The sequence below is a fragment of the Pezoporus flaviventris genome, unplaced genomic scaffold, assembly GCF_033815535.1.
Source record: "Pezoporus flaviventris isolate CSIRO_AGI_PZ_B2104156 unplaced genomic scaffold, CSIRO_AGI_Pfla_v1 ptg000045l, whole genome shotgun sequence".
Lineage (NCBI taxonomy): Eukaryota > Metazoa > Chordata > Aves > Psittaciformes > Psittacidae > Pezoporus > Pezoporus flaviventris.
In genome coordinates, this window is record NW_026892593.1 from 17,735,866 (window position 1) to 17,763,057 (window position 27,192).

The following is a 27,192-nucleotide window of genomic DNA, read 5'->3' on the forward strand; positions in this document are numbered from 1 at the left end:
CTTATGAGGAGCAGCTGAGGGAACTGGGCTTTTTTAGCCTGGAGAAAAGAAGGCTCAGGGGACCTTATAATTCTTTACAACTACCTGAAAGGAGGTTGTAGCCAGATGAAGGTTGGAACAGGCTTCAAACAGGCTTCCCAGGGAAGTGGCAGAATCATCATCCCTGGAAGTGTTCAAAAAACATGTAGATGAGGCCATTAGTTATATGGTTTAGTGGTGATCCTGGCAGTCCTGCATAACAGTTGAACTTGATGATCTTGAAGGTCTTTTCCAACCTCATTGATTCTATGATTCTATGATTACATGTCAGTATTAACATCATGAAATACATTTTGATCTCTGAGAATTTTGACCATTGTCTAGGTTAGTTAAGGGAGTGACCATTTCCTTCCCCTGATTCCAAACTTTCCCTTACATTTAAAAATATCACAGAGAAAAAGAAGCTTATGACAGAAACTGTCAAAGTGCAGCCATCAGTTTCAGTACAGGTAGTGACCACTGTGCAGATTAACTCCATGTAAAGCCATATTTTGTTGAACAGAGCTCATCAGGTGAAGACTTCAAGAGGAGATCCTGCAGACGGAGGAGCAGAATCACAAAGAAAAGGTCTGCTGGAGCTGGGACAGAAGTCCCTGTACCTGGGGATGATGTCTGTTAACAGAACCATTTACGTCTTTTGCCATTTTGATGCCATTTTAACAATTACTGTGAAGATGGTAGTTACCTTTCCCCACCAGGGTACTGCTTTGCTCTACAGTCAGCTATCACCTCTGGCAAAGCATTTGCATTTGCCTCCTACTGGCCTCAGGAATCTATTAGTACAGAAGAGCTGCTTGAGAAGAACAAACTCCAGTAACTTCTGTGCAAGAGCAACTGAAAGTATAGATAGCTCTTCAGGTGCTCTTTTTTGATGAAGACATGCCTTGCAGTTTAACTAGTTCTTGAACATCACAGTCTCTGTATTGATTCTTGCAGCGTGGCTCTCTTTGATCCATTTCCTTGTATGAGCCCCACCTCTATTTGGGATGGGCTTTCTCTTAGCTCCACATCTTTTACTCTGCATGGTTCAGTACTAGAGATATTGTTCTGGAGTGGAAAGGTATTGTTCTCTTTCTTTCTGAGACTGTTCAGGCACTTTCGAGTCGCTGATAATCACTGAAGCTGTTTCTTTATCTGAAACACTTTGTCTTACTGCTGTCTTTTGACTTCTGAAGTCTACAGAGGTGTGCATGTGTCTTGTTGGCATGTTTTTATCCTAGCCTGAAATAAATGCTTTTACTGGAGTCTGAAGTAGGAGAGCTGTAGCTCAACTCTGCCTTTCCATGTTCAGTAAATGCAAGCTGATGAGAAAGTCTGATATCATCAAAGACACTCTGCCAACTGTCAGTTTGATAGGTTCTTACCAGAGAAGTTTCACAGTGTCATAAGTGAGATGCAGAGTAGCAAATATGCTGTAAGCGTACTTTTAGTAGAACTGAGCAGAAGTGCTTATTCCAGAGGAAATTACTAAAGCAAAAAAGGAGGAGCCTAATAACACCAAAGTTTTACTCAAGACATTGGCTAGAACTCTTTGAAAGATTAAATTAATAAAGAGATAAAAATATGAACATTTATACTTTTATTTATTGTAATAGGAGCATTGCTCTAGCATAATGAATGTACATGAATCCAGGAAGGGAACAGGTATTTTTCTTGTATAATGTACAGTGTCCTAGGTATGATCTACCTAGACAGGACCTGATGAACATGGCAGGTGACTCCAGTGCAAGTACTGTGTATTCAGTGACAGTCTGTATTGTCAGAAGTGCTGAAATAAGTATATCTTTATGGGTCTAGTAAAACAAAACCACCAACAACAATTAAAAAAGGGGAGGTGGGGAGAAAATGAAGCACAGCACTACCCTCCTCAAATAATGTCACAAAACAAGGAAAATGGAAGAAGTAGTAAAAGGAGGACCCTCAGTATCTCATAAGGCATTGAAGACTGGCTACTGCTGAAGACAGATGAAGGCAGGGTGTACCCAAGCTCTTCACGCCATGTAGCTCTTGCATACGTTTGCGTGTGTTCTTTCTGTACACCCCATGATAAACTGATTGCCAGATTTATGGTCAGATGGGAGTTGTTCTGTGCTTCCTTAGTACATATTAATTACAGTTTTTGATAAGAAAAAACTTCTAATGCAGAAGTTCTTCAACACTCCCGGCTGTCCTCAATCCAGTGTGCCTCTTCTAATGAAACTATATAGCTACAGCTTCTTGGAAGAGCTTTTTTCCCTCTAAAATCATGAGAATGAAAATTAGTTATGTGAAAGCCCTTTTAAACTGGGGATCTATTGTATGGTTATGTTACGGGGCACTGGAGGTGATCATGATTCTGTAGAGAAATGCAGAAGTGTCTACTTGAAGTATATTCATTTTAACAATACTGAAACAAAGCACTTGCAATTGTATTTGTGGTAAATTTCCTCATGCTTCACTCCCACTTGCTTCACAGCACATGTATAAACTACTTAATTTCCTTTTATTTTTTTGCTTGTGGAAAATCATAACCATAAACTCTTCTCAGGAGGATTATAAGAACTGTGCTTGCTATTCCTGTGCTTGCTGTTACTGGTGCTACAAAATATTTAAAACCAAAAAATACCCAACAATAACATTTTGTAAAAATATGAACATATACTTGATAATATTACAATGAACATTTTCCACCCAAGAACATTTGATACAATCCAGTCTATAATATCTTGCAAACAAAATTTCATGCATTTATTTACACATTTATATAGTTATTACCCCTAAAACCTAACTACCCTCTTAAAACTTCCTCTTCCACTGCAAGGTATTAGCTTGTACTGCATAATATCATACCACCTTGCTACTATTTAAGTATATTACTGGAGTAGCATTTATCCTGCAGTTGATCTTTGTGTCGTGTGATGATTTTTAAGGAATTAAGTTATGTGGCCCCATTGCATACAATATCCATTCCCAGAGCCCGTGGTGTGTTTTTGATTTACCAGGTTTTTCAGCTTCAGATCTGAACCAGTCTTCTCCTACACACAATGTATGCCATAGATCTTAAAAAAAAAACCAAAAAAACCAACAAAAACCACCCTGTTTCTATGGATCTTCTGAGTGCAGAATATAAGCAGGCTGAATTCTTCCAAGTATTCTAGTAACACTGGGCTTTCTGACCACATGTAGGGAATGGAAAGCTTTTTATCTCACTCTGCCTCCTCTATTCTCTGCAAATCCAGATCCTTACGTATTCTTGATGTCATTGTGAGAACAGGGCTGACCCTTTTCCAGAGATGAACAAAACACAGCTAACATGGCAGGGGAGGTCCAGAGGTGCTCATTCTCTTTTCCTCAGTAGTTCCTAATTGTAATGGATGGAAACCTAGCTGAAAGTTGATTCCCTCTCATGACTGAGACATAACAAAGTGTATTTTTTGTCAAAGTGTATTTGGTAAAGTATACATGTTTATGTTCATCATGACTGTTGGAAAGAGGCAGGAAAATATAGATGTGTAGCTGTTCTATGACCTTCATACCTGACCTCACCAGGGTTCCTGGCCAACACTCTTGGCATGGACAACAGTGAGATCATGAGAAACTGCACTACCCCATGAAGAAACAATTACAGATCTGGCATAAAGACAGTTGTTTTTCTAAGGTTATAAAAGAAGGACCCTATTGTGGCTGAATCCAAAGGCTCACCTATGGGTGGACGCACCATACAGGAGCTTTCCCAGTTACCTGAGACTCCTGCATTGGCTGCAGCAGGGCTTCCCAGCTTGAAGTGTGGGCCTGGATGATAATTCAGTGGTATTTGGTGATGTATTTCTTCTTAATCTCTGGTCTCCCTATGCAGTAATGATTTGATACATTGCTAACTTTCCTCTGTACTTACATGTATCTGATTTGTTTATTGTTTGCTTTAGTGTGCTTATTCACTTTAGTGTGCTTGTTTAACAAACTGTGTATATTATACAGCTAGCGTGTGGTCATTTTGTGGTGTACCCTGCCTGTTAGCAGAACACTACCCCATCAGAACCTCCTTTCTTCACACTCCTTTCCTAGGCCTGGTGGACGTTTCTGCCAATGACGCAGTGCTAATGCCTGCTTTGCTTTAGTACATATGTGTGAAGGAGCTCATCTACATCTCCTACCCTTCTCAGTTAGCCCTGGAGGTGAGAAAGTTATTCACGTAGTATTGCGCCACCTCTGGGAGGAGAGGTGAAGGTAGAGCATAGCTTCACTATGCAGGGAATGAGATCCTCCCAGGATGAGAAACATAAAACTGCCTTCAAAATACTATGTCACCACAGCGGGACTGCTGTCTAGCAATTTTAATTCTTTATCTTGCAAAATATGAAGTTTATTCCGTGATGTGGTAGTATTCCAGGCATACTTGTCTGTTAATGGACTCAAGGTGTGTAAGGAGAGGAGCTAGACTTCTGTACTTTTATATTCTGGAGCGAGTATTACTTGTTACAGGATATGAACAAAACTTTTACTAGTATAGGACTTTTGCTGACAGTGGCCAATAACAGATGTTTGGGGACAGAATGTAGGGAACAAAGGCAACGTAGTATTTTTCTCCTTGTATGCTATTTTTGCAATTACTAGCTGAAGGCCCTCACGATCCAAAGTTATGAATAGACCATCACTTTTAATAACCATTGATCGATATACTAATGAATTATGAGGCAAATTGCTTTTTAATATACTTATACTGTTGGCTGTATATTTATAGCAATAAATTTTTAGCAATTTTAGGGTAAGTTTTAAGAGACATCATGTCTCTGTGCTTGCTGTGACAAGAAGTTCTAATACATTCTGGAAAGAAAAATGTACTACTTGTTATTTGTTATTATACCATGTGTTCATGATACCTGACTGATGTTCTCATGCAGGGGTGAAATGAACTGTGCTGAGGACTGAGACATCAAGGAAATTATACCCATGTCTGCAGAATCACAACTAAAATTCTTGTCCATCAGCTTCAATAATATAAAGTTGTACTGAGAGACTTGGAATTGATTTATATCAGTTTATTTTAGACCAAATTCTTTACTTTCTTTAAGAGCCTTTTGGTGAGTAACTCCATCATTTATATCACCCATGCCCCAAATCTGTATATAATTAATTTCCTGTAGCACTCTCAGTTTCAATTTGGTTCTGCTTTGTGCATTCATATATGAGCAGCCAGAATCTGCCTCTAGTAAGTAAAATAAATTGCCTAAACATGGGTATTGAATGCCATTTCAGATACCCGGGGGTATCCATCTGGCCTCCAGATGCTGGCTCAGAAAGGCACAGGTTCTCTGTCTTATGCGTATTCTGCATATCTGTGTGGATTTCTCCAGTTTCTTAGGATATCTAAAATGTCAGTAAGTGCCTATGTTTACAGCAACTGGATGAAATACTGTTTTATTGTCCTAATCTTGAACTGAGACATTTAGGGGAAGCATAAAGAAAAGTCTTTTCAGAATTTGCATAGGTGTAAGACAATCATTATTTGTTATTTTAATAACCACATTGTTCATTGTTTGAAAATGTCTGTTGTATGGCGATTGAGCAGATAATGGCTTCATTTATCACAGACTTTACATAATTTGATACAGTGTGTATTCTTCCTCTGTCTACCAGCTTAACATTCATGAACTTTAGTTCTGATTAGTTGCTTATAATTCTCTATTTCATTTTTGGTTTTGTTTTGTTTTTACAATTATTAAATGTTTTAAGAGCTTGTGTCTCTTTTCCCATTGATTTCATTTCAACCTATTTCACTTGTCTCGCTAAAATACTTATCAGTGACAAATTTTTTGTTTAATTTTACAAATGGGAAAATTCTTTGGGAACTTTCCATGCTGAAAGATCAAATTGTTACTTTCTTTCTTTCTACTTTACTGAGAACAATTTAATTCCTGTACATCTCTGTAGCACTTTGTCCTTTTAACAGCTAATTTAAATGAAATGTTAATTAAAGAGTCTGAACCACCACCTCTAACACTTGAAATTAATTGTATAAATTAATGAAATAAGGGTTGATCCTATAAATCTGAGGATTCTTCCAGTAAAGCTAAATTCTAACAGATGGTGCAGATTTTTTTGATACTCAACATTTAACTGTATCATAGTGTACAATAAATTCTTGACTTCCATTCCCTTAAAGATACTCCTGAATCTGTGCTGATTGCATTAGGATTCATAATTGATAAAACAGCTTATGTGGAGCAGCTCAAAGGATGAAGATTTAGCTTAAGTAATCTTCATTTCCGTTTAAAAAAAAAATAAATATCAATCTGCTGAAATAACAGATTTGTATCTGGCTTCAAGCTTTGTAATGAAACCAGCTCCACTAGAGTTGTAATATTCTGAAAAGAGCACTTGTAATACCTATCAGCACAACCACCTTTTTACACTTCTGTCAAGGCACTGAAGTAGCACTGCCTTATAATAAGTGATTTTTTTCATTAAAGATTTTCATATAAGAAAAATCCAAGGCTGTTGATTTAATTTAACAGATCTATTTTTATTTTTTTAATGAGTCTCACCACTATTCTTACTTTAGGTATCATTACAGATTAACCATGTTAATAAGCAGTTGGCTACTACTGTATGTGAACTTGTGGGTTTCCAGTTATTCCAACTTCTTTCCCACTACCAGAGATGTAAACTTCATTGGAAGGCATCCAAGCAAGTGTGCTCCATAACCTCACAGTGAACTAAGATTATGGTTTGCATTAGGAATAGTTTAGATTCATGTGAAATGTAACTTGATAAAGAAGAAACATGCAGGATAAGATAGTTGCTGAGCAGCATCTTAAGAATATCAAGGGACATGTTTAAAGATTTCTTCAGAAGAATGAATTTTCATATTCAGTGCACAAAGGATCTGTCACAAAACAGTTGTTTATCAGAGAGCCCTCCTTGACATGGGTGTAAGGCATTAAAAATTCAAAAGAATCCACTGCATCCTCAATTCTAAATTAAAAACCTTATGCATTTTACTATATTTTTCTTCTCTGAATAACATGTCTGGCTAGTTTAAGCTTCATTTTGCAAGGCTCATAAACAGCTGAGGTCACAGACACATTGCTACAGTAATGTTTAGCTAATGAGCTAGTTTAACACCCAGTGTTGTTTAATGCTGCTGGCTGTAAACTGGGAAGGAGGAGGGATAATTTCTTTTGGTACCATATTATTACTTTATATCTACAATAAGTAAATGGACCTTAGGCTTAATAAAATGTAACCTTCTTTTATGCTGTGGATATGGATTGTCTTCAAACGAATGGTAACAAAACTACAATGCATCTTTCTGTAAGGTTTATGGGAATTATTTATTCGGTCTGTTTTTGGAGTGATTTTGAAGCAAGATCTATTTATCAGCCATTCAGTGTTTAAAAAAGTCTAAAGGATTTGGTGTGCAATACAGCAAAGTCTCTGACGCTTTTATATGGCCACATAGTCTTTACAATACATGTGGCTGTTAAAAGAATGTCGAGTAGCAGGCAAATGCTCATGTTTATGGCTTGAAAAATCCAGGGCACCAGTTCAGGTCCACAACAAAATATTTCTTTGTATTTTGAATCAAATTATTGGAAGTAGCCACAGTTCTGCTGTTTGGACAGTGTTATTGATTCATGCTGTGATTGCTACAAAGGATGGATGGAGGTCTACTTACATGTCTCTTTCACTGTATCTTATCCCATTTGTCCCTTTTGGTTAAGTAGTTTTTGTATAGAAAAATGAATACTTTTACCCTAAACTGCTGATCTTTCCTTTGCTGATGTTTTCTTTACAGACTGAAGACTTTAAATGAGCTGCATTTTCCTTTTTTGTTTTGACCTTTTAACTGTAAGAGAGTGTGATTTCAAAACAAGTTTATAAACATTCTGAACAATGCTTCACTGTAAAATTTGAAATTTTCTTTCCACTTATCAGTCTATGGTTATACATAAGAAGAAAATAAAGAAAGAAGGCATTCGAAAAGTATTCTGGAGTTACTCAGCAATGACAGACTTCAGAAACAGATTTCAAAATAAGTTAGGAACTAAGTTTATATATTAAAAAAAAAAATAAATGAATGGGCTTTGCACAAAAGAAGTATGAATATGGAGGCTCACACATGACTTTTCAGTAGTTAGCCAAGCTTATTATATATTCTTGAAATTCTACCGTGTAATTCTGTTAGACATACAAACTATGTAAAAATTTTCGTTCAGATGGTGACAGATTGAATGCAATTACCTGATTCAGTCATGGTTTAAAGTTACTCATGGCAACGTAACCGTACAGAAAATGCAATGTAAAAAGGCCCAAAGGTACAGGTCCCTCACTGCTCTTTAACTATCTTGTTAAATGACTGTTGATAAATTATGAAAACAAAAAAGGTTTATTAAAGTAGTGAAAAGATTTAAAAAAAAAACCATGGGCTGCTTTGTATTGTCTGAGGTGGTCTACACTACCATTACAGGCACATTTTTCCTAAGCAAAAGTAACATTTTCCTATGATTGTATCCAATAAATGTGGTTCCTGCATGGGGATATCCAAGATCGTTCTCTAAGCTAAATACACTATCCAAAACCTACTCATCTAAGCTGGAATCCATATAACCTGGGCTCGCTATGTCATGTCAGTATTGTATTCTGTATTTCTTTCTGTAGTCTGTTGCATTTCAATTTAGCAGCCAGACCTCAATGACCATTAAGTGGAGCAATTAAGCACTCAATGTCTTAAACTAGAACTAAGATGCAATTCCTTGTAATGGTAACAATACAGTATAAGCATATGTGGCATTACAGTACCAGGTATAAAAAATACTCAATTCTGCATATCTAGTTGTCAAAAAAAAGGCAGTTGAAAAACTCAATGGCATTTGTCGCAGCTTTATACACTAAATCTAGACATTTCCCTCAGTTCAAGAAGGACAGAGAGCTGCTGGAGAGAGTCCAGCGCAGGGCAACTAAGATGATTAAGGGAGTGGAGCATCTCCCTTATGAGGAGAGACTGAGGGAGCTGGGTCTCTATAGTTTGGAGAAGAGGAGACTGAGGGGTGACCTTATAAGTGTCTATAAATATATAAAGGGGGAGTGTCACGAGGATGGAGCCAGGCTCTACTCAGTGGCAAACAATGATAGAACAAGGGGTAATGGGTACAAACTGGAACACAAGAGGTTCCACTTAAACTTGAGAAGAAACTTCTTCTCAGTGAGGGTGACGGAACACTGGAACAGGCTGCCCAGGGAGGTTGTGGAGTCTCCTTCCCTGGAGACATTCAAAACCCGCCTGGACGCATTCCTGTGTAACATTATCTAGGTGTTCCTGCTCTGGCAGGGGGATTGGACTAGATGATCTTTCGAGGTCCCTTCCAATCTCTAGCATACTGTGATACTGTGATTCCCCCACCTGTGGTATTAGTTATGGTCAGCTACAAGGTTTGTCCACATGGTTTGATTATCTGATCTCTACACAGTGTTAATCAGTTTTTTCACAGACGTATTCATTTTAATCTGATGGACTATCCAACAAAGTACAATTTCTCAGAAAACTTTTTCATTTTGTGGACTATCCATTTTCAGATGAACTGTTCATCTGGATCATCCATGAGGTTATACTTTTCTTCAGATGACATTAAGATTTTTTTCTTTAAGACCATTAATTAACCATTAGTCATTTGTTTATAACCCTGAGGCCCCTAGTTTCATTCTTTCAAGCATTCTTCTACAATCTTGCATTCATAGTTTTGGGAACCTTTGGTAAAATCCCCAGATTTTTTTTTTTTCCAGATGCTTTTATGTTTTGCTTTCCTGGTTATGTAGCTAATGGTTTATTAACACAATATAGCCATCCATGTCTCCTTGTTTTAGGTCCATGTAATGTTTCTTTCCACAGAGGAACAAGAAACTGAAAAACAGATATCTAGGTCATTATATTTAAGATATAGACAGGAAAATAATTGTCTAGTACCACTTGCTAACAGTACCTACTAGTTATGGCAGCATTGCTAGAACAATTTTAGAACATTGCTAGCATTGAATATGTTCTAGCATTGCTAGAACAATTGCTAGAACAAATTTACAGAAGGCACTGTGACTGTTACTATGCTTTCTAAAATCTGCTATTCAAGTGTTTGGGGGTCTGAATTTTCTGTGACTTATTTCAGCTTTTAACAAGCTTAATTTTATATATGAGAAAGATCTTGTTGGACTCAGCTGGAGTGGCAGCTGAATTCAGCAGAATGCTGTGTCCCTGTTGACTGAGGTGCGCAGCATATTGTGTGATAGCTGAGCACACCGCTACATCAAAGAGAAAGATGGTCCTGGCTGGCACTATAGTCTGTCTGTTTGTACATGTGTCTTGGTTTAACCCCAGCTGGAAACTGAGACCCACAAAGCCTATCGCTCACTGTCCGCTGGTGGGATGTGGGAGAGAATTGTAGAGTAAAAGTGAGAAACACCTGGGCTGAGACAAAGACACTTTAATAGGCAAAGCAAAAACCACATGTACAAGCAAATCAAGACAAGGAATTCATTCACCATTTCTCATTGTCATGCAGGTGTTAGCCACCTCCAGGACAGCAGGGCTTCATAATGGTTACTTGGGAAGACAAATGCCATCACTCCCAGCATCCCCACTTCCTTTTTCTTCCCCCAGCTTTACATGCTAAGCATGACACCAAATGGTGTGGAACATCTCTTGGATCAGTTTGTGTAAGATGTTCCGCCTGTGTGCCGTCCTGATTCCTTGTGTACCCCCAGATTGCTCGCTGGTGGGGTGGTGTGAGGAGCAGAAAAGGCCTTGGCTTGGTGTAAGCACTGCTCAACAGCAATGAAAACATCCCTGTGGTATCAACACTGTTTCCAAAATAAATCCAAAACATGGCCCATGCCAGCTACTATGAAGAAAGTTAACTCTGCCTCATCCATAAAAAAGCACAAGATGATTTCTAAAACCAGAAATAGATTATAAGATCACACTGTTATTGCTGAGCATAAGAAAGCCTGAAGTTCCATTGGTTTTAAGGGATAAAAAGGACACTTTGTATTTGTTGGTAAAAGATATCTATTCTTTCCATGAGCTCTTCAAGTGCTGCTGAGTGGAAGGATGAAGTACGTTATTACCTTGAGAGCAATATTTTGAAGGTCACCTGCCTACCTGCATACCAACATGAGTTTGGGATTTGTTTATTGTGCAAAAGAACTTCATTGGATCAAACTGCTATTTGAGCAGAGAAGAATAATTTCATTGTTTGGTAGATTGTAGACTGGCATTTTTCTTGCCCTTCATCCTGGCAAACTAATAGGGAGCAACACACAAACAGCTTTCAAAAATTTTGTGTTGAGTCTGGTATGTTCATGGGGTCTTAAGGTTTTATCACACATCATTTTTTTATACTTTTACATGGTTGCTCACATTTAGTTTTTGCAGCCAGTCTTTTGCTGGCAGAACTGTGAAATTGGCACAGTAATTAATGTGCCACTTGTCACTCTCAAAGCGCTGTTTATTTCACTCAATATCTGTTTGATATGAAAGCTGATATAAAAAAAAAGAGAACAAAATACTTTACAGGAGATGAACAGACATACAAGAAGGATTTATGCTGAAATCCAGGGGCATGTAGTTTGCTGTTCCCACTTCTACTGGCTCACTTCTTCTTGATGTGTACCCAGAATTTTAAGCTTTTTTTTTTTTTTTTTTTGCATTCTCTGGAAACCACTCACAGTGGACTTAGTGCTTCTGGGTGATACATTATCAAGTCGTACTGCAGGAATTTACTATAAACAGGATATTCTTCTTTTCTTGGTTATTCATATGTAATACCATGAAAACATTAGGGGGTGGGTTTTGTAACGGTTTAGTTTTTTCCCTGGTAAAGATATATTTCATTCTCCAGTCACTTAAATAGAACTTTAACATACTTGAATTTGTCTTCAATGAGCCTCAACTATAAAAATTATTCACTTATGCATATGAATTTTCTGGATGAATGAAAATACATTCTTTGTGTAGTTTTTGAAAAGTCTCTGTGGGAGTGCACATCCTTGATGTTACCTTGAGAGAATTCATCAGAATGTGTTCTAATTTGGCTGGCCTGGTTGCCAGGTAGACATGTAGTTTTCAATCTGAACATTTTGTTGATCGAAGTAAGAACAACATGTCAATTTATAACTTTTGACAGTTTCAGCAATGGCCCTCTCTGTCAGACAGTGTCATGTGTAGAGGAGAGAGTAACAAGCACAGCCGCTATCCTTAATTTATTTTGATAAAACACTGTTACACAGGTGGTCAGTGCTAGAAATTGATCACATTAACTGTGATGAGACTTGGACATTTGCATCCTAAGGTCTTCTATGAGTGTTGGCTCCTAAGTTGATAGTATTAATTTTATTTTTATACTTAAGAGGGAAATTCTTTATTGAGGTCATTACAAGATTACTATTTTGTGCCTACTGCACTGTATTCATATTCTAAAGTGAAACTGTGCCTTTCTGCAAGTCAAAAGAAGTTTTTCCACTTATGTTCTATCACATAATTTCCTAATGTTCTGTAATGCACACACACAAAAAAAAAAACAAACAAGCAAAAAGATTACAAAAGAATGTTTTGTAAAATTGTTTTAATTAACTCATAGGTAAGGTAGATTTTGTAATGATAATCATAACACACATTTTCTCTTTGTGAGGCTTTTTTTATTTATTACCATGTTAGCCTTACATTATGAAAAGAATCCCTGATGAGTCCCTAATAGTTGGTTTTTTTTTTCCTGCAAAATGTATTTTCTGGAAAATGGCTGTAAAGGTTTTTATCCTAATTGCCTTTTAATTTTTTCAGGGAGTGCTGGAACACCTGTTGTCTTCAATGAAAATGGAGATGCTCCTGGACGCTATGATATTTTTCAGTATCAAATCACCAACAAAAGTACAGAATACAAAGTAATTGGTCAATGGACTAACCAACTTCATCTCAATGTAAGTACACCATTCCCCAGATCACTCTCCTGGGTAACCTGGATGCTCATGGCTTGGATGGCTGTAGTCTTCGCTGGATAAAAAACTGCATAGCCAGGCCCAAAGAACGGTGGTGAATGGAGTTAAATCCAGTTGGCTGCTGGTCACAAGTGGTGTTCCCCAGGGCTCAGTACTGGGGCCAGTTCTGTTTAATATCTTTATCAATTATCTGGATGAGGGATCGAGTGCGCCCTCACTAAGTTTGCAGATGACACCAAGTTGGGCAGGAGTGTTGATTTGCTGGAGGGGAGGAAGGCTCTGCAGAGGGATCTGGACAAGTGGAATCAATGGGCTGTGTCCAATGGTATGAGGTTCAATAGGGCTCAGTGCTGGGTCCTGCACTTGGGTCACAACAACCCCATGGAACATTACAGGCTTGGGGAAGAGTGGCTGGAAAGCTGCTCAGTAGAAGAGGACCTGGGGCTGCTGATTGATGGCCAGTTCAATATGAGCCAGCTTGTGACCAAGTTGCCAAGAAGGCCAATGGCATCCTGGCCTGTATCAGAGGTAGTGTGGCCAGCAGGACTAGGGAAGTGATTGTTCCTCTGTATTCAGCTCTGGTGAGCCTGCACCTCAAATAGTGTGTTCAGTTTTGGGCCCTTCTGTATAAGGAAGTCTTTGAGGTGCTGACGCATGTCCAAAGAAGGGCAGTGAAGCTGGTAAAGGGCCTAGAGCACAAGTCCTGTGAGGGCGGAGCGGCTGAGGGAACAGGAATTGTTTACTCTAGAGGAAAGAAGGCTCAGGGGAGACCTTACCACCCTTCACAACTACCTAAAAGGAGGTTGTAGCCAGGTGGGGGTCAGTCTCTTCTTCCACATTACACAAGGAAATGGCCTTAGGTTGCTTCAGGGGAGGTTAGGTTGGATATTAGATAACAGTTCTTCACTAAGAGGGTTGTCAAGCTTTGAAACAGGCTGCCCAGGGAAGTGGTTATTTCACAGCTCTTGGAGGTATTTAAAAGATGTGTAGATGTGGCTCTTAGGGACATGGTTTAGTGGTGAGCTTGGCAGTGCTGGGTTAACAGTTGGACTTCATGATCTTAAAGTCTTTCCCAACCTAAATGATTCTATGATTCTACAGGTTTGATTATGATGCTGACATTGGAGAATACTCATTGGAGTACTACAGTATTTCAAAAACCTTAAAATTGTTGATGATTTATTCTTTGTCAGCTGACAAAATAAAACCCTTTCATTCTCTTCTTGTGAAGATGGTAAAAGATAGCATAATAATCTGAACCAAATTCTATTTCAAAGTAGGTTGGGTTGTGTATTTGGCTGCTACTTTAAATGATATTTTAGAATCATTATATATTTGATATTTCTCAGGCTGATTATTAAGTTAGGCAGTGAAATAGCAACTCATCCCTTAAAAGAAGGTGTCAGACAAAATGATAGGTACATATATATTTCCCTGGTATTTCAAATAATAGAAAGGCATGGAAATGAATTTAGTAAAAGAGAAGTTTGGACTCTCTAACCACTCCAATTTAGTTGAAACACTGGGATGATGAACTACTGCAATAAAGATTATAAATACAAAGGGAGAATTTGGAGTTTTTAAATACAGTGAACTAGGGTTAGTAGAGTCACTTATTACTTAATAGCAAAAACAGCAAAGGACACAGCAACTTACCCATCCTTAGGAGGTGTTTCTGATTGCTGCCTTAATATGTTCTGCAAGTTTTGTGGTAGTTTAACCCCACCTGTGCATGGAATTATATTTCCTTTGAAAATCTCCATCCCAGTAAGATTCAGAGAATATAATATGCAATATTTGTATGACAGCTAAACATCAAACTGCACCTGTACTTGAGAAGTTGTGGTCCAAGGCACTTCTTTCTGTCAGAAGATGGCTTCATATGAGGACAGTTGCGGTCATGAGAAAAGCAAAATAAAGTTAATCTGCTTCCTTGTTAGCTGTGCAATATTTACAGGATTTACTTGACACATGTTAGCTATATGGGTAGCACTGCATATGTGGAATATCAAGTGCTGTTTTGATAAGGGCTGATGAGAAGGGCAGCAGTAAGGGCAACGGTGTGAAAGGATGACTAGATTCACCAAAGGGGGGTTATGTAGTGACTTTAATGAAATCACAAAAAGCAGGTTTCGAACATCTCTGATTTTCCACGTGAGGGGTTCCTGAAGAAGAGTAGCTAAGAGAGTGTAGTAAATATTTACAAATTATTCCCCTGTTGAGACTACTTTGCAATAATTATCTAAGTGCTACCCACAGTAACAGATATGATAGCTTCCCTCTCTCAGCCACAGCTGTTAAACCACTTTACCATATCTACCATTTAATATCTATAACTACTTGGCAAGGACTCATTTATTTAAGTCTTCTGCCCCAATAGAAAAAAACCCTACCACCAAACAGAAACTGTGTGTAGCAGAATGTATGGCAGTGTTATCTCCCTCCACTAACCTGATGTCTGCTGAAAGTTAAAAAAAAAATGGTTAAACAGATTTAAAAATTAATAGTAAATACTAATTTCTGGAAAACATTAGAGTTAAACCCTTATTACTATTATAGCATATACTCCAGATCTTCATAATTGCTACCGTTTCCTGAAATGTAGTGTTTATTAAGTGAGCTGAAAAATTGATACACACATTTTTCATAAATATTAATACTAACATAGCAGTTATATAGTAGTAGCTAAAAGCTACCTTACAATTTGTTTCAACTTTAATTCCACTCCAATCTGCCTTTTTTTATTCCTTTCACCCCACTCCCCCCGGGTTCTGCTAGAATTTTCATTAAGCCTGAAGCTTCTCAGTCCCATTATTTCTACCTGATGTATATGTACTCCAGGGAGTTCTCTGAAATATGATTAGATTGGTTGTTACTCAGACTACTGAAACCCCACCATGCTAACCGCATTGACCACCAAGCTAACAGGGAAGGATTTATCTAAGGACACCTCTTGTTAATGGACATGCTAGGATGTTCCTTGCCTCTTGTTTTTTTCACTTCCATGAGATCATGTGCTGGATACAACTGCTTGTCCAGTTTGCAGGCGAGCTCTGAGTAGTGTGTGGACTCGTGGAGGTGTGAATGGGCTGGCACACTGCTCTGCAGTTAGTGTTTCTGCTCCCAGCCTTGTGCCATGGCCCCACTCTCATCCCATCATCCCCTGTTCAGACCAGGGTGCAATCAGGCACTCAGGACTTGGTTCTCCCATGCACGGTACAAACAGATTCATTCAGCAAGATGTTTCCCTCCTTACCTTTCACTCCTGTTTCTTGACTGATTCATATTTATCTAAAGCCTGAAAGATTTCTAAGGAATGACTGGGCTTTATTTCTTGACGTTTGTTAGGGTTTGAGATGCTGGGTGCTAGTCTCCATTGGTGTCTGCAAGAGCTGGTATGTTAACAAAAAGAAAGAAGTAATAATATGTCTGGCTAGTTTAATTGTTTTCCATCTGTTTCTGTATTCCCTAAACTTACTTAGAACATGTCAATGATAGTTATGCCACATGATCATCTGCTGTGGCAAAACTGTTGCCTCCTCTCACTAGACAAATTGTACTAAACCCAAGTAATCTTTGTTAATGACTATCAATATTCCAAATCATCATATTGCAAATTAAGTGGTGCCAGTGATTACCAATGAATCAGAGGGAACACAGTGAATGTTGTCATTTGTTTCAGTGAAAATGTCTATATTTATTGAAGGCAAAGCAGTATTAAGATGGCAGAGCAATTTTTACCCTGCTGCTGTATAAAGGAGATGCTTTTACAATATACTTTCCTACCATATCCTTCTTTGTCTTAGCAGTTTCCTCATAGTGAAGACATATGTAACTAATTTTCAATGAATCTCTGTCAAACAGATATCCTTCATAGATACTTCTAATCCTGTTTTTACAGATATTTCTTTCTCAAATTATACAGTAACATGTTATATTTATGATGTATTTATTATTGTGTTCACCTATATAGCTGGTATTGTAATTCAGAAAATTTATAGCTTTTATTCATCTATTTATTTTCTATGACAAAAACAAACAATGAAAGTACCAGGTTTTTAGTACAGTTCAACTTTTGGAACAATTAATATAACTAAGATTAGAAATTTTTTTTTTTGTCTAAATAACTGAATCAAAAGGCTTCCTTTTTTCTTTCTGATTTTTTCCCCTTCATTTGTGTTATCCTTTTACTTTAATATTTTTCTCTTTAGGGTTTGGCTGTGGGTCTATTGTGTGGGCTATGGCTCCTGGCCTGGTAGCCAGCCCTGGTCCTGTCTCTGAGCCTGGCCCTCAGGATTCAGGATTCTTCAGTTTTTACTGACTCTGAAGAGTCAAGCTTCAGCCTTGTTCCTTTCCTGGTACAGTTCTGGCTTTTCCTTTCGCAAAAAAAATGCTGACTCTGGCTAGATAAAGATGCTGGATCATGCTCCCTAAGGGGCTCTTTGTCAGCAGTCTTTACCAGCTATAGAAACCCTTCTAGCTGTGACGCTGATTCCTCCCTGTAGTTCTCAGGAGCATTAATACTCTCCCTTAGGCAGACTGACATTTCAGATTTCATCTGAAGCAGCAATAGCTATGAAATATGAGAACTTAATAATTATTAATCATTACTATTCTTGTAATTCTTATAAACAAATGCATGTGTGACAATGCTGAGACACACAGTATAGAAGTTAAATTAAAAACGAATCTAAATTTTTGTTCTTGGTGTTGAATAAGGTATCCCAGTTGCGAGAGAGTCTTCTGAAAGAAGCTCCGAAAGCAGAAATTTAGAAACATTCAACTATAATCTCAAAGAACCTGTTTGCCTTTTATACAATTATCACTGATTCTGGCAATGTAAATTTATAATCCTTCAAGTTCTTTTACTGTCTAAGGTTGCTGACTTTAAATGACCTTAATATACAAGAAATAACAAGATACTAAAAATTTTTAGTATCACTTTGAAGGAAAAAATGTCTTAGAACTTTTGGTCATTGACCACAAATTAACTGTCAGGGTCTTCTGTTTGCTTTTCCCATTTTCTTTTCTCCATCAGTAGAAGAAGATAACTTATTTTTCAGGAAAATCTGATAGCTAAAGTCCTTTCTTAATAAAAAATAATAAATAAATCTGGTTTTCATAATGGATAAAAGTCAAGTAAAAGGTTGCTGTTCCTGGAAAAGTTATGTTTTATTCATATTGCATACCAGGCCACATGTAAAAGTTCCCAACAAATGTGTGGGTTTAGCAAATTTGAGCTCTCAACCATATAATCTCTGTAAGAGGAAAGCTGTTGAAAACAAGCTTGCTTTTTCTGGCACTGATGATTTGAAATCAACTTCTTTTTATGATTAATAATGAATTCCCTCTTAAAAACTGTGTTCTGTATTGCAAATGTTGGAATAAGGACTAGGTTGAGATGTTGACTGATGTTTTTTGTCAATCTCAGTAAATGGAAATAATCCCAGTCCTAAAGTTTTAATAAGGTTCTCAGTTTCCTTTTCTTAGGAACACATTCAGTTTGTTCTGGTTCATTTCTGACAGACTTTTTTCTCCTCCTTAAAAATGTTCTGTTTTGAAACCTAAATGCCAGTTGGTAAACAAAAAGTTGAAATATTTAAAAATATTAAAATCTAATATTTTGACTTTTAAAAAAAATCTTTTTTAATATTATTTAAAACATTCTCTGATTTCATTTCAAGCTTATACATTGTTTTGGTCTACCAAAATCTGTGTTTGAAAAACCTGATCTGAAAAAATATGTAGATCCAAAACCATATTCTTCCAGGTAAGTAATTTTGATTCATGGGACTTCAGGCAAACACAATTATTGGTGCTTTCAGAATTATGTATTTGGCTGATGCAGTTAAAAAGCTTGAGTGAATATCCATTTTTGTGATATAATTCCTTAAAGAAAAGAATACCAACATATCAAAACACTGCAAATTTCAAGTGAAAACAGTGACATTTTTAAGACAGAATTCATTTGTGTTTTTTTTTTGTTGGGTTTTTGTTTGCTTTTTTTTTTTTTGGGGGGGGGAATCATCAGAACATCAGAGTTCTGTTGAAAGGCAAGGGAAGATTTACAGTGACAGATTTTTAACATTATCTTAGAAATAATAGGACGTATAAGCTTTTAGATTTATGGATTGTATGCACTAAGAATATGAATCACCCAGGGGCATCCATTTTTCTGTAATGGTCTTGATTTATGAGTAAGAAAACTATAAATTAAAATTACACTGATGTGAGAACCATCAGACAGACAGCCATAATCATCATCAGCCTTAAGCACAGTGTCTGGTGAACTGGTAAAAATTGGGAACCCCACATTGACAATGATCTTCCCTTCAGGCAGCCATTTCACAAAAAGGTTTGAATCAGTATATGATTTTTCTTCTTCTCTAGGACTCTTGTATATTATCAAGGAAAATCCTGAAGGAAACTATGAAGGAAACTAACATTAGTCAATTCTTTTTGGAAGTAACAAATTCAAAATGATTTAGTTCCCTTTCTTGTGACCTGGCAAAATAAAATAATTCAAGAAGCTTCTGATGTTTTCTCTGACTGCAGCAAATAAGTTTCAAGCTTTGCTGTAGGCCACTATGTTTCATTAAAGAAGCCAGAGCCTTTTTTTTTCCTGTGGTAACTATTATATAATTGATAGATGTTTTTAAATTGCTGAATCCAAGATCTGTGTTTAACAAAAGAACACACTACAGTGAAATACACAACAGGAGCACTTAGGGTTGTATATGATTCTATATATAAACAAAATATGGCAATCATACTACCTGCAGGGTGTGCTTCTGCCCATGTGTAACAGGGCAATAGAATTCAAACTTACATTCCATCCCTGTTATATGACTGAAAATTGTTGACGCTGGGTTAAAAACAAAACTCAATGAGACAAGCAAAAGTGTTTTAGGCTGTTCTATTCTTCTACTAAAGTTATACTGCTGTTTTATTCTACACAGGGCTGAACATAGAAAGAGACTGTTACATCTTTTAGAAGTCTACTCAGATTTTACAAAGCTAGTCCTGATTTCAGTGCTGGTCAATAAGTGTGACTCAGGATTTATTCTTTTTTATTGTCAGAGTCTGAGGTCAATATGAGAGTTGTAGTCACTAAAGACCAATGCCAGATAAAAAAGTCAACAGTAAGTTACAGTGGATAGCAACTGTATACAAGCTAAATAATATGTGAAATGTGGAATAAAGTTGCAATTTTAGGATTTTTAATGGTTATGGATTGTGTTACTCATTTAAAAAAAAATATTTTGGGATGGGGGAAATAAGATGAATATAGATGTTGAAAAAAACATTAAATGATTTTGAGATATGCCTGTAGTAGAACAGATGATATTTCAGACATGACTGAAAAGTCAAAACAGAATTTGGATTCAAGAGCCAAAGACGTTAGAAGAACCCATGAAGAATGACAACTTTTCTTGCTTCTGAAGCTTTTTACTTTGTTGGTCCTAATAGCAATTTTTTTCTCAATGAAACAGACATCTTCAATCTCTAGAGAAAAAAAGAAAATGAAAGAAAAAGAGAGATTCTAAGAAAATATCTTGAATTTGATAACCATTTGTTCTTAATTAGCGTGATACCAGATCGCCAATGAAACAGCCTCTGCTTGAGAGTTAGGTTGAATAGTGAATTATTTTCCCACCTTATCAGGGTGAGTGAAAGTTACAATTCTGAAATACAGCAAAGTGGTTGCAAGCTGGCTGTGATTTTTTTTTCACAGGATTCTTGGTGAATATTAGATATTTTATAGGATTTTTTGTGATCACCCTTTGTAAGAAATGTTATGATTGGAATGAACTGTACTTTAAATAGCCATAGCCAACATTATGGAGTACTCTTGGGGCTGGGTTTTTTGGTTTTGGCTTTTTTTTTTTTTTCCCAAAAACCCACAAAGGAGGATTTGCCATGCATGACAAAGGAATCATATGGGGTTTAAAATATTCTTTTCTCCTCATGTGCAGTGATAAAAATATGAAAAATCAGTACTTTTTATAGGTATTCCTGAGGAGTTCTGCATTCATACATGGGATTTTGTAGCAGGGTTAGCTCCCCTGGCACCAGATAATATTGCTATTTTTAGCATACACAAACACCTACGGGGCATAGCAGGTAGTCTGGATTATACATGGCTGGCAGCCAATCTACAATGAATTCCTTTGTGAGGAACCAGTGTGAAACGTAAAGTACCAGCACGTTTCTTCCCCAGTCTCTTCCATCTATCTTGTCTCTCCCACAAAAATTTGTACATGTATTATAATTTGAAGGTAGAGCTGCCCCTTAAACTTAGAAGCCGAATTTTCATGCTTAAAAGCAAAAATGTTAGATTAGATAACTTTAATTATTGTTCATTTGTGTTACATAATGGAAGTCTACTACTAAATTAAAAATCATTACATGGGGAAGGAAAGAGGCATTCAGTGGCTATGAGATGGTGAAAGAGAATAACCATCAGTAGAACATTACTGTATAGTTTTGCTTTTTTTTTCTCTTTGCTTTGTTGCAATTTCTCTTCGTGTTGCAGTAATATTAATTCTTTAGGATAATGACCTAATCTTTTTCCAGGACTTTTCATCATGATAAATTCCCAGACACTTTAAAAAAAAATTATTTAAAGACAGGGAGGGAATTATTTTCCACATTTCCAAACTGGTATCACTGGTATTAGTGTTGATATTCTGATAGTACAGCTTAAGGCAGAGAATGAAGAATGCATAGGTAATCTCATTGTAACTTCAGCTTGCAGTAGCAGATTTAATGTTGAGTGGGACAATAGTATGTGAGGGAATAATCCTACTGCCACAGTACCTGGACCAAACAGGTATTATTGAAATAATGTTTGCAGTAACACCATGAACTGAAGTGAAATCCCCTTTATGGAAAGCATAGACATAAAGCTAAGCAATGGCTTTGTAATGGTTAACTGAGATTTACATCCCCAGAGGCCATTGCAGCAAGGAACTCCTAGACTTGCGATGTAATCCATCTGTTCTCTTCCCCAGTGCTATGACATTTTTAGCAGAACTGCGACTTCACTTGGAAAAGTAGAGTAGCTGGAGAGAGTCCAGCTGCAAGCAATGATAATGACCAGCCATCTAAAAGAATGCCTGTAAGGAAAGGTTAAACAAACTAGGATTGTTTAGTCTGGAGGAGACTGAACTTGAGGGAGTTATGTTAATCTCTTTCAATACAGAAATGATTATTCAGGAAAAGAGCAAACTGTTAGGTATAGTTAATTTGGCTATCAGGAGAACTAGTGGATTTGAATTACAGTAAGAGGGAATTAATGCAGACATGCTGGAAGATTCTAATGATGAGAATAATGAAACACTTAGCAGCATTGCCTGTGAGGCTGACAATCTCTAGCGCTATGGGCTGATTGGAGCAGGTAAACTGTATAGACTGATCTTGCATAATTGATTCAGAGTTGGGGCCTGAACAGTACTCCTGAGATCTCCATCAGCCATCATTTCTTAAGTTTTCTGACTTTTATTAATTTGTTTTATTTGATTTGCTAGTAATACCCCTCAAAGATAGATTTCCTGTTACTTGGTTACTTATTTAGGATCTTCTGCTTCATGTTGTACGTTGCATTACTGGACAAAACCAGCTTTTCTATGAATATTTTGACAGCTTTCCATTCATATGCAGGGCTTCAGATTGGATTACTTTATGCAAGAGCTGCTGAATACTTCCCAAACTGATTTATGTTCATTTATGTCTATGTGGAAAACAGTTTACTATTATGATAGTGGTGATTCCTTTTACATAAACTTTCTTTCCCTATCATTTCCAGCAAAGCAGTAGTGCAGTAGCTCTACCCATAAGACAATTTAAAAATGCATCATTAATTAGCCAAGAAGTAGGAAAAGTATGATCATCAGCTCTTCTTATTTGCTTATTTGTTTAAATATAAAAAATTGGTTTTTTTTTAATAGATGTCCTGTAAAACCACAAAAGGCAGTCTAAAGAATTTAGCTGTCATGAGAATACACTGGATTTTTTTTTTTTTTTTTTTAATTTATCTGGCCTAGTTACAGTCTTAGCCTTTTTATTTGTGCTTAAAATATTTAGCACCTGAAATTTGCCCTAGCTCTACAGAAGACAGGTAAAGGTCTCTCAAGAAACTATCTAGCTAGCATTTTCTATATTCATGTGCTGTAATTTAAGCCTGTTAGTTCTTACTTTATCCAGCATACATTGAGCACATTCTCATCCTTTTCATGTATTTGAAAACTGTTTTTTTATCCCCTAGTCTATGTTATTTTTTCAGGCTATGCAACATGATTTTTTTTTTCAATTTAGTCACATAGATCGTGTTTTCTAGAGACTCTGATCTTTGCTTATTTCCCCTGGACTCCCCATTTGATTCTCATTCAAATTGAAGCAATGATCCAGCCTTCACAAAGTGCTCTGGCTGAAGTCTCACTAGTGCAGAGAGTACAGGAGAAACACAATTTCATCTATTTAAGAGTGCAGGGCAGAGGTGAAAGGTTATTCCATCCATCTGCACTTCTCAGGATGGCATTTTCCCCTTTTGTAACAGTATGACATTGTTTCAATGTATTATAATCCACCAGAGCCCTGACATCTCTGTTTTGTGAAGAGCTGCTCTCTCTCTATCCTTCCTGACCCATAGTGGGCTACCTGTTTGTTGTCCCTATTAAACTGCATGTTCTTTTTCTTTTTTTCAGACACTGCAGTATCCTTTGAAATAAGTATCCTGACCTTCAGCATAGCTTCAGCCTTTTCTAGTGTTATTGCCCAAATTTGATCACCATATACGTTATTTTATCATCCAAACTGCACTGAGTGGTTATTACAAGCATTGAATAATAGCAGGCTCAGAATAGATCTTTCCAGGCCACTCCCCGTACCATCCTTTCAATTCTGGCAGTGAATCAATAACAAATTTTATCTTCCCATAGCTTACTGATATAATTTGCACCTGGCCCTTAGGGTGTAGATATGTTTCAATAGGTTGCTTATGACTGGAAGTGTAATTGAGATGGTGTCAAAATTCTTTTTAATGTTAAGATAAATAACACCTAGCTGCTTGCCTCTCATCCACAATGACTGTTACCCTCTCACTGAAGGAAATGTGACAGGTAGTTGCTGACAGATTTCTTTTGGCTGTTATATGTCTTGTTTGTTTTCACTGTGTTTGTGAAATGTGTTTGTGAAATATGTTTGTTTATTTCTTTCAGGATTTTTTCTGGGAATTCAAGTTAAACTGAATGATTGGTAATTCCCTTTTGTCTTCTTTCCACCTTTTCCCCCATTTTTTGAGCATAAGCACTAGGTTTCCCATTTGCAAGTCCTCCGTACTTCCCCATAAAGTCTCAAGAGCTTTCTGTCTTTTCAGTCAGTCCTTTAAGTATTGTGGAATAAATCTCAGTATGTTCAGTCCATACGAAAACCCCTGGCTTTTGAAAATACTCTTGGTTTGAATGTGTTCATCTTTCCTTAGTAACAAGGATATTTTTTTAATTTTTTATTTTGTTGGGTTTTGGTTTTATTTCTATCTGTGCTGTGTGGTATTTTCTCAAGTTTAAACTTCCTCATGCTTTTTTTTTGTGCCTGCCGGATCACTAAGCTTCTCCAAAGAATTTTCAATTGAATTATTCAGTCTTCATTCACAGCAGCAGCATAGACCTGGCAGAGAGAGCTCTTCCCCTGCTGCTGAAAATCTCAGTATAGAACAGTCTGTTTTCTGCCAGTTCTGAATGAGCTCAGACCTTCATACCTTTTAGATATGATTTTGTTACCTGACTGGAACTGTATTTAAAGGGCCAGTGCTTACATAGTGCTGGAAATTCAAAATTAGTATTGTGGGAAGATCTAACTGTTCACTAACCGGAGCTGGCAAAGATGACATAAACTATTATAGTGGAAAACCATCTTAAAGTAATGTCAAAACATACGTCTCCGTTAGGATTTTGCAGTGCTTCAGGGTAGAATGTACTTCACATTTAAACAGCTTTTTTCCCTCAAAACGGGCTGGACAAATATGTCAGGAGTGGTTTATGTATAGTGCCTCTTTTCTTGAGATAGGGAAATAAACTTGATTCTTACATTTCAGCTGAGTTTGTCTGTTCTTCTGTCAGAGTCAATTAAGGCACAAGGTTGCTGAGGTGAGGGCAACTTTTCTTAAAATTTCAAGTGCTTCTCTTTGCTGAAACACTGTTTAGAAGCGGAGAAGCTCAGGATCACAGGATATTCCAACTGTTTTCTGTTATTCCTTGGGAGGTCAGTGCTGAAGTGACTGCTTTTGTGCTGTCTGTCTTGCTGCTACTTATACTTGGATGGAAAGCTCAGGAAATAGATGCAAAATTGCCCTGCTGTCTTCAGTTCCCTCACTCATTAAAAGTCCTTTTGCTACAATTTCCTCAGAGAGCATATGTTTGGAGGTATGCTATGGCTTCTGACTATCATGCTGAACAGTGTTGCCTTACAGTTTACAAGATGTCCTTTTCTCTGTTCTGCTAATATTCTGCTCTCCTTTACCTTATAGTTTGAATGTGAGTTCTTCAGGATTGAGACCTTATTTTTATTTGTGGATTTGTATAGCCCTTCAGGCAATTGAGGTTTTGGTTTGTGAGCTGTGGGAGCGAAAAAGAATATATTACTTACGTGCCGATCTTATTTTGTAGGAAAGGTTGTGCAGTTTAGAATTTAAGTTTAGTCTTTAACTTTTACTTTGAGACTTTTACCTTTTATTGTGAAATAGAAGCATTAGACAATTTTAAAAGCTAAATATTAGACTTAGTTGCCTTAATTCACTCACTTGTTAAGCTCCTCTGAAGGATCTTTTTATCAGAAGAGAAATACTTCCAGGAACTTCAGAAAAAAGTAAGAAAAACTCTTAGTGACACCTGGAAGTGGTATTTCGGTTCTTTGTCATTTTTATAACTAAGAATCTGAACATCTATTAAAAGCCATATGAATTTACATTTGATAACCTTGATACTTTCAAAAGTAAGTGGCTACAAAACAGATATTTGCTTGCTCCCACAACTCTGGTAAAACGCACTACTTGCATTCCTCTGTCCAGATATTGTATAATTTCATTGATTACAATAATATCTTTAAGCATATATTTTTTTCACTATTTTAATAAATATCTAGCTATGAGATAAGATTTTTAAAAAATGAGAATTCCTCCAAGTGATGATGTAACACAATCAGAAACATTAAAATATTATCCACTGATGTCCTTGACATAAATTCTCTGAAGGCTGTACAAGTGCCTTTGTATTGTCAGCTTGGTTGTTGAATTAAGTGACAAACTTTTCCATGACCACTGGGAATGGAAAACAGAGTGGTTCTGTACACATAATGGTTCAGAAATAATATGTGACCTATTAACAGCATTTTTGATCAGTCTCCTGTGGTTGATGAGGGCATTGCTAAATGAATGAGTTGCTTGATTATTGAAAGAGCATAGGTGCCAGAAATGTGAATGTGCTACTTGTACTGTATCATGTAAATCTCATCTTGTTTTAGTCCAGTTCTCACATCATTAATTTTTAGCCTTATTATTACATATTAGAGGAAACTGTATTTGTAATTTTTATGAAGGATAGAGGTGTTTACTTGCTTTTGATATGAAATGACATTTTGTCTGTATTTTAATGGTTTAGTGAACTGTGAATATTAGTGCTGCAAATTAAAGCAAATTGAAGCTCTGTCAGGCAGATATCTCATGTAGAGATAATTTTTATATCTATTTAAATAGCAATGAAGCCATTCTCTTTTTGTATCATGATGTATTTCATAGAAAATTATTATGTGTCTTACAGACATGCTGTCATACTCTTTCTGATGTTTTCACTCTGGTTAAGTATTGGAATAGTAGAAAATGGAACCTCATCTTAGGGGAATGTGAGGTACTTCATAATATAGCACATCAATCTACCAGACACTTTCCAAATTCAAAAAAACTACTCAAATAAAATTAATACAATGTTTAAACTTTCGTTAATAATATATACAGACCTAGGCTATTCCAGTCCATCTGACCTCTATGTTGAATTCAGATCCATTTAACAATGAGCTTTGCTTTATCATGTGTCATACTGTAGTGAACAGCAGCTAGAAGGTGTCTCATCAAAATTAGAGACAAAATAAGTATTTTAGAAACTGTTTTTACCTAAGGCTACTTAATAGTCTGAGGCT

At 36.8% G+C, this 27,192-nt stretch overlaps 1 protein-coding gene across 6 annotated transcripts in view; it reads left to right on the forward strand.

Annotated features, from left to right (window-relative positions):
• GRM8 (glutamate metabotropic receptor 8) overlaps positions 1 to 27,192 on the forward strand; it is a 356,522-nt gene that overhangs the window by 283,379 nt on the left and 45,951 nt on the right. For all 6 annotated transcript variants that reach the window (XM_061467549.1, XM_061467545.1, XM_061467546.1 and 3 more), the window contains one exon: positions 12,848 to 12,984. In XM_061467549.1, the coding sequence (XP_061323533.1) occupies positions 12,848 to 12,984 (137 nt within the window). The remainder of the gene's footprint in view (positions 1 to 12,847; positions 12,985 to 27,192) is intronic.